The 8,932-nt window shown below is 39.1% G+C and overlaps 1 protein-coding gene across 1 annotated transcript; it reads right to left on the reverse strand.

Annotated features, from left to right (window-relative positions):
• Positions 1-2,398: 2,398 nt before the first annotated feature.
• Positions 2,399-4,914, reverse strand: LOC116251091 (cytochrome P450 86B1-like). The gene is made up of 2 exons (XM_031625165.2): positions 4,183-4,914; positions 2,399-3,473 (listed from the first exon to the last, which is right to left on the reverse strand). The coding sequence occupies exons 1-2, from the start codon at positions 4,872-4,874 to the stop codon at positions 2,531-2,533; spliced, it is 1,635 nt and encodes a 544-aa protein (XP_031481025.1). The 5' UTR covers positions 4,875-4,914; the 3' UTR covers positions 2,399-2,530.
• Between the last annotated feature and the right edge of the window lie 4,018 nt (positions 4,915-8,932).

Below are 8,932 nucleotides of genomic sequence, written 5' to 3' on the forward strand. Positions count from 1 at the left end.
TTCGTACATGTTCAAGATAGATTTAGAAATAAATTTCAGCGACGTGCCATCAAGTGTATCTTCTTGGTATACTCAAGCAAGAAGAGAGGGTATCGCTGTTTTGACCCTCTCTCTAAACGCATGATTATTTCTCGGGATGTAAAGTTCTATGAAATTAAACATTTCTTTGATAGTTGCATACATGGGGAGGCAAATAACAAAAACTCTACTGAAAATGGTGTTGATGACATTCCATGTCCACTGGCAAACATCTTCGCGAGACAAACACCTACATGCCAACCAGGGATTGTCCACTTTCCCAGTGACGACAGCAGTCTTGAAAGCACTATTTTGGAGGAGGGTGAATTAACCACCAACATTGAATCTCAACCAGGCCTAAGACGTTCCTAGAGTGACTCGGCCTCCATCCAAGTTAAGTGATTACTATACTTACTTATCCGCTGAAAGTCTTCATTCAATAGAAAACTATCTCTCGTTTGAAGCTCTTTCTCATAATTACAAGTCACACACATTTGCTACTTATGGGCATCAAGAGCCAATAAACTTTAATGAAGCTAGTGCGACTTACGGTGGAGGGCAGCTATGAAAGAAGAAATCAAGGCACTTGAAGGAAATCATACTTGGGATCTTGTTCCTCTACCAGATGGAAAGAAATTGGTAGGTTGTAAATGGAACTATAAAATAAAGTTCAAGAGCAATGGAGAAGTGGAGCGATATAAAGCTCGCCTCGTTGCAAAGGGCTTCACTCAGACAGAATGATTCGATTACAACAAAACCTTTGCCCTAGTAGCAAAAATGAACACGGTGAGAGCACTTCTTGCAGTTGCATCTATAGAAAGGTGGAACCTCCTCCAACTTGATGTAAAGAATGCATTTTGGAAGAAGAAGTCTACATGGAAGTGCTGCAAGGAATTAACTATCGATCTGGACATGTTTGCAAACTAAGGAAAGCTCTTTACAGATTAAAGACAATCATCTTGTGCCTGGTTCACTCGTCTAAAGACAACACTCATCAACTATGGATTTCAGCAAAGTTCTGCCGATTACACTATGTTCACAATCACCAGAAAAACCAAGGTAACCATTTTGCTTGTGTACGTGGATGATATCATTCTTACTGGAGACGACTATGAGATCATGCAAGCTATAAAAAATATTTAAATAGCAAGTTTGAAATCAAAGATCTTGGACTACTGTGGTACTTCCTTGTAATAAAAGTGGCTCACTCAGACAAAGGAGTTCTTATATGAATGCAAATACACGATTGATCTCTTGAAAGATACTAGATATCTAGGTGCCAAACCTGCAACCACGCCCCTTGAGATGAACTGCAAACTAAGGAAAGAAGATGGGGATATTGTAAAAAACAAAGAAAGTTTCCAAAAACTAGTTGGAAAGCTTATTTATTTGATAGGTACACGGCCTGACATTATGTATGTTGTTAGTGAAATTAGCCAATCCATGCAATAGCCGAGATCTCATCATGTTGAAGCAGCTCACCAGATTTTAAGGTACCTAAAGGGGACATCAGGAAAGGGAATCCTAATGAGACGCGATCAATCTCATCATCTTATTGGCTATTGTGATGTGGACTGGGTTGGAGACCCAAATGACAGACGATCAACATCAGGTTTCTGCACATTTATTGGAAGAAATTTGATCACTTGGCAAAGTAAAAAGCAAGCCGTAGTAGCCCGATCCAGCGCAGAGGTTGAATACCAAGCCATGGCCATACGTACGTGTGAATTGATTTGGCTTACGTCCCTCCTTAAGGATATGAAGGTCACAATTCACACTCTAGTGGAACTTAAGTGTGACAACATGGCTGCTATTCATATTGGCGTGAACCCCATATTCCATGAAGGAACTAAACATATCAAGATGGCACCATTACAACTTCTCATGTTAGAAGTGAATACCAACTTGTTGACATCTTCACAAAAAGTTTGGGGAAAGAAAGACAGAAGATGATTGGGGACAATTTGGGGCAGACTGATGTCTGCCTACCAACTTGAGGAGGAGTTTGTTAGCGCATTTGGAAGGAAGCTTTGTCACTGTCTCTTCCTTGAAAAGAAATCCTCGGCAGTTTCCTTGGAAAGAAATCCTCAGTGGTTAACTTTGGATTGTGGACAGTAGAACGAGAATCTTGTAAATCTAATTGCGCCAATCTCATCTTTCCCTTTTATATCTGTTGCCTTTTTTTCTGTAATTCCTTGATTTCCAGGGATCTTAAACTGTTGGGATCTGTAAGGGAACAAGGGGTTGTAATCCTTTATAAGGAGATCATTCCAATGATATCAAGATAGGAAAATAAGAGAGACAAAAACAGAACTTCCTCTGTTTTCTTGGATGTAGGCTATTAACGCCGAACCACGTTAAATTTGAGTTGTTCGTTTCCTCCTCTTCTTCTTCCATGAAATTTAACAAAATTGACCACGTTAGATTTATTTCATGTGTTATCTTCCTTTTATTTAACAAATAAGAGAACCAGTAACAAGAAATTCGGACACATGATTCCACAACTTAGCAATCAGGCATGCTTTGCATGTTGAGTTTTTGTGTCATCAGTAACTGGATTATGATGCCGCCATGAGCTGCCGAAGGAGGGCCTTGGCTTGAACAGGACTTGGAGTCCATTCTTCATGTAAAGAGTGGTAGTCAATTTGGGCATCACCGGATGGTCCTTGACGATGCAAACAGAGTACCTCAACAGAAGGGAAGCAGCCACCATTTTCATCTGGTTGTATGCAAATTTCTTCCCCAAGCACAGTCTTGGGCCTGCGTTGAACACAGCATACTTGAACTGGCTTTCACTCACGAACTGCCCTTCTTTGATCCACCTCTCCGGTTTGAACTCCCGACAATCCTTTCCCCATATTGATTCCATCCTGCCCATTGAGTATATGGAATAGAAAATCCTTGCACCTTTCTTTATTTTGTTCCCGTCTGGGAACACATCATCTGCCAGTGCTTCCTTGAATTCTATGGGAACAGAAGGATACAGTCTCAGAGACTCTGACAGTGCAGCATGCAGGTAGTCCATCTTCTTCAGTTCATTTGGTGCGAAGACTATATTGTAATTGGTGCCCATCTGGCCGAGATTGAGTTCATCTCTTTGCTTTAGAACACTGTGGATCTCATCAAGAATTCTCGTTTCTACGTTTGGGTTTTTGTCGAGGAGCCAAAAGAACCATGCCAATGCGACGGAACTGGTGTCACGGCCGGCTAGAATGAAGCTTATACAGAAATCTTTCAAGAATTTGTCTGTATAGAGAGGATTATGGGCATCCATGAGAACTGATAGGAGGTCAGAGCGGTGGCTTAGACCGCCGAGTTTCTTCGACTCGATTCGTCGCGCCAACACCGTCTTCTCCGCGAATTCGTGGACTTCCTTAACTGCTTCCGTGAGCTGCTTCTCTGAGCCGACCTGAAAATACCTCATTGTCTTCCAAACAAGGGGCGGAACTCTGAACCTGAAATTCATGGTTACCAAGATAGTTAAGAAGCTGTTGAGAATTAGCAGCAACGATCCATATATAACTAAACTGTGTGCTTTGAAATGGAGTTGCAAGGTCTAGAGCAATACAAGAAGGGATCAAGAACAAGTGTTTTGAACAAATAAAATTTTGCCATTTAGAATTTTAAGAAATTCTAATTTTGACCCCAATAAAGTTTTGAAAATTGCTGTTGGGCCCGGTGAAGAATTTTTTTAAAAAATTATTTCGTATCATTTATCATGACCGGCCCCCAGTAGACAAATCCAGCTTGCTGTTTCCTAACTTATCGTTTTCATGAATTCGACCGTCGGGGATGTGTGCACTCAATCTTTAAGGGTACCAATTATAAAAAAGTGAGACTTTTAAAACGATCAAAAACAAATATTAAAATATTAAAAAACCAAACTGTCCATATGTTCATAAAAAATTTGTAAAATGCCTACAACCTTCCTTCTCCTTCAATTTCTTTATTAAACATTATTATATGAAAACCTTTTGCATTGATCGGCACTGTAAATTCGATTAGAAATACCGACTAGGGAGTTGGATTGGCGTAAGTTAATTAAGTATTGCATCGATAAAATGGATTTTATTTCCACCTTCTCCGTCCTAACCGGCTAACCCTCCACTCACGCATGCATGGACACGCACACACACATATGCAGAATGGCAGCGGCGGTGTGACCTGAAAGAGGTGTTCTCGGTGGCGCGCTCGAACGCACGAGCAAAAGGAACCTCAGGGAGGTCGACGGCGAGGCACCTGGTGTCGATCCCTAACGCGACGATGCATATGTTATCAAACGTGAAGCGCAGGAACACGTCCTGCAGGTCCACGCTCCGGCCGTCCCTGCTGAGCTTCTCCGCCAACTTGATGAGCTTGTTGTGCGTCAGCTCCTCGATGGTCTTGGCCGAATACTCCACGAACCTCGGCGAGTGCATCTCCGAGCTCGCCGCCCTCCTCTGCACCTTCCACATCTCGTCGTCGGCGTTAAAGATGCCGTCGCCGAGCAGCTCGGAGAACCTCTCCCTGTAGTACTTCCCCTTGGGGTAGTTGTTGAAGTTGGTCTTCAGCATGTATTCTATGTTGGCAGTGTCGGCAGTGACAAGACCGAACGCACCAGCCTTCCAGAGGCCAGTGTAGGGGAAGGTTCCACCGGCTTGAACGAGGAGCCTGGTGACGTATTCAAACACTTCATGCAAATGAAGGATGAAGGCCGGGTGGCTACCCAGCACAGGCCAGTGCATGGCGTCTTTGGACGTCAGCCTGCTCTTGACAGTGCTAAAAATGAAGAAGCCAACCAGAGAGATGGCAATGTCTGACAGAGTTATACTCTTCAGGGCCTCCATTAAGACCTCCATCCATGGAGATTCTCCCATTGCCAACAAGCAGTTTGTGCGCAGATGCTTTAGCTTTCGTTTGGTGGTGCTTGCACTCAAAAATCTGTAGACTCTGCCGATAAATAGAGAGGAAGTGAAAGAGATCGAGCACACCTGTTTTGTTGACCAGAGTTTATGTATTAGTTGGAAACAGGTCAATGCCGATAAATTATTGGGCCCTGAGTGATGCTACTCAAATCAAAATTTTATTTTTGGGAGATGAATTATTTTGTAATTTGGTCTATGTGATCACCAATCAAAATAAAGACTCCAAAATGGCTACCTTAGGATGTCAATATATCCGATCGATCCGATCCAAAAAAAACATGCATGAGTTTGCCATTAGGGATCTTAGATTCGAGGCAATCAAACAAACATGGGCACGCGCTCCAAACCATAGGTTGCCAGTAAAAGCCCATTTCACTAAATTGTGAGAATAAAATAATTGAGGTCAGGGATTGAAGGAATCCTGCACAAGAGAAAAAAAAGAAAAGAAAAGAGAGAGATAAATGGGATTTATTTAAACAAGACTAGATAAAGTTGGTGACTTGCTTCTCCATCTTTCCTTTTGGTGCTTTTAAGGCTCTTTATGCAACTGGGGCGATGGGTTCAAATGAACATTATTGCAAGTCAAAGATGCTTAAAGTTGCATGAGTTTTACTTTGGCAAGTGTCTCCGCGAAAGCACTGGGTGCACTAAATTGGGTCGTTGACTCATTAAATTTCAACAATTAATTTCACTTTGGACCATTTTCTAGCCATCCTAGCATGGGAGATACTACCCTAATGCCCATTTCAAGCTCATGGTTTGATTAAATTCCCAGGATATTTCAAGATCTCGAATTTACCAAATCTAGAATTAGGGTTAGTCAAAGGATGCATCTCTCTCCCTCTCTCACGCAGACACACATACATAAGGAAGGTTGAATATATTACTTGCTTCTTGAACGGTATGAAATTGGCAAGTGGAAAAGTTAAAAAGGAGTGCGGAGCTGCTGGCACGATGAACATTTTAAAGTTGAAAGCTACCAAATATTTACTGCACTTGATGGCTACATATGATAGCTGATTATTGGCAGCTGGCTCGCGCCGACCCCAAAAAGAAAACAAGATAGGGGTTAAGATATTTTGGAAATTATTAAAAAAAATATTTGTTTTAGTTTTTTAATTTTTTTAGGTTTTTATTGTTCCTACAAAAGTTTTTTTTTATTAATCAAGGGCATTTTTATTAACATATTGGCGCACGAAAATTTCAGAGAAGTTTACTATTATTGATTTCCTTGTGGTACACACCCTTGAGCAAGGGTGCTTTTTCTTGATGATCAGGAACTTGATTTTATAAACTACCGACAAATTTTTTCAAAATTTTTTTATTTGTCACTGTATGGCTTTCCATTATGGAGAGCTATAGCCATTAGTGGCCTCTGTTCTGAAACTATAGATCAGTGGTCCTGCATTTTGTTATATACTGTGAGCTGACAACTCACTAGGATATATACGCTCTTTTAGAAAAGTTGACCACTAAGGTTTTGCCACCTTGGTCAGGCCAAGAATGTTACGTTTAGTTGCCTTACAACTTAGATCTGATGTATAACAACTCGAAAGTTTAGTCACTAATCTGAGATTATGAGGAATCTTGAAAAACTTATGAAAATGAGTTATTAAGTAGTTGGCTGTTATAGTTGCTAACCCTTTTGGAGTTATAATCGTTACGAGCGAGTTGAGATCTGCCAAACCAAGTCATAACATGATACGATTTTAAGATCTAAGATCTGGGATTTTTGTATCAATGGTTTGTCCATTAGATGCTTGAAAGGGAAAGGGGTGGGAGTGGTGGTATGAATGAAAACATAGGGAAGGAAGAGAGAAAACGATCGGAAAGAGGAATCACATGATATTTTACGTGGTTAGACCACCATAATAGCAGCTCGATTCACCAATTGCCCTGTTGAATGCCTTCCATTAAGAGTGGAATCGAGTTTTGTACGTCGCTCCCATGTACATAAATGAGTGTATGCCAGATGTGAACCTGCACATATGCTTTCATACCCAAACATTATATATGCATGTGTGTCACATAACAAATAGGTATGAAATAACAAACAAGTATAAGATAATGTTTATGAGATAACAAAAAAATTATGAGATACCCAAATAACGGACGGACTGATGTATGAGATAACGCGAAACATAAGTATGAGATAATATTGTATGAGATAACAAAAGATTTATGAGATAATGACATAACAGACAGATGTATGAGATAACGTTAAACATAAGTATGCGAGACAATGTCTTATGAGACAATAAAATATTTATAAGGATATATGAGATAATGCTAAACATAAGTATGAGATAATGTTTATGAGAAAATAAAATAATTATGAGATAATAAGATAATGCTATGAGTAAAACAAAAAAATGAAAAAACGTTTTTTTACTACTTAAAGGAAATATATATTGGTCGTAACGCTATGCATATACAAACTGACAATTATCGAATCTCCAAGTTTATTTTTGCGATTTTCTTTTTGTCCTTATAATTTTTTTTAATCAATCATGGGCATTTTTTGCTGTTATTAAAATGGTGCATGAAATTTCATACACAGAGGACAGTATATATAACCAACTTCGCTAAAGAGTAGGTCAAGATCCAATGAAAGTGGGGCGAAAGGAACAGATGTTGTGTACTAAAAACTGTGCACCTTGCACCGCACGTAACAAAGTCTGTTCAGATGGTCGGAGCTGCGCTGGTGATCGGATAAGAGGGACCCACAAACCATAGATGTCCATCTTAATTTCTACCCTCCACCTACGTCTTTCTTTCAAGTACAGGCAGGTCTTGTACCAAATTAAGTGTGGACAAAAATTATGTATGTGGCTCATTAAACGTCATGTCTGGACAGTGTAACAAAAGCTTATTTTCGTTTAAAAGTCAAAAATTGAATTGAATTAGCTAAACTGCAGATTCGGTTAATCGGATAATTCAGGAATTCACTTTTAAATCAGTTTTAAATCGGTACAAATTATCATTATATGCATTTAGAGAATATATATATATAAGTGAAATGTAAAAACATGTAAAATAATTACAAAATAAATGGCCTAGAATAAGGAAAGCCCTTTGCCAATCGATTGATGAATCAAAGCAATTTCCCAGCATCGATTTTTGGTAGGTATGTGTGACAATTGCCCACACAATACATACACTTGCCTCTGCTTCCGATGTAAATAGATCCAACTCAACTTCCATAGAAATCCAATATTCATAATCACTCATCGTGGGTCTGGGTTAAATTAAATAAAAATTTAAATAAAAAATTTTAAAAAATTCATGTATCTTATATAAAATTTTGAAAAATGATATTTCAGCTCCTGTTGGAACCCAAATATATATAGTTATTAAAAAACTAATAGTTTGGAATAGTAGTTTGGAACAAGAGGTGATGGGATGTCTTCCCTCAAGTTGGAGCGTATATCGATCCCGACATTGCAGTACATTTGCCTTATACATTATTATTTACCATTTCAAACACTCTCTAAAATTTAGAATTTAAAGTTTGAAAAAGTAAAAACCGCCCTGGGAAAAGGAGCTTTTTCTTTTCGCCAATTTATCCTTCATCTACCAACAAATCGTTAGAATAGTGGCTGCAGTATTGATATTAAACCATGCTCGTCCCAAATAATCAGAGAATGAAATAAATGGTTTAAAGTGGTAGCTTACAATGTCTATCAAGTAACATAAAGCACATTTTCTAGAGCAGAATTCTTTGGTACTAAACTGTACTAAACCATGATCAAAATAGCAAGGGGATGATCACGCCAAAGATGGATTTATCAAAATGCCAGGGAATGTTTGAAAAGATTGATTGCCTTAATTTGAGAATCAATTAAACCCGTGAAAAGTAAAACCTAAAGATATAAACAAGGTCGTCTTCTTTGTTGGGAAATCACTAAAAAAAACAAAAGAAGAAGAAACTTTACTGGCAGGCTGAGCCCATCATATAGGGTAAAAAGCCGTCAATATAAGTATCACTGACGGATATAGCAATCCGTCAT

This window comes from Nymphaea colorata, chromosome 3 (assembly GCF_008831285.2).
Source record: "Nymphaea colorata isolate Beijing-Zhang1983 chromosome 3, ASM883128v2, whole genome shotgun sequence".
Taxonomy (NCBI): Eukaryota; Viridiplantae; Streptophyta; class Magnoliopsida; order Nymphaeales; family Nymphaeaceae; genus Nymphaea; species Nymphaea colorata.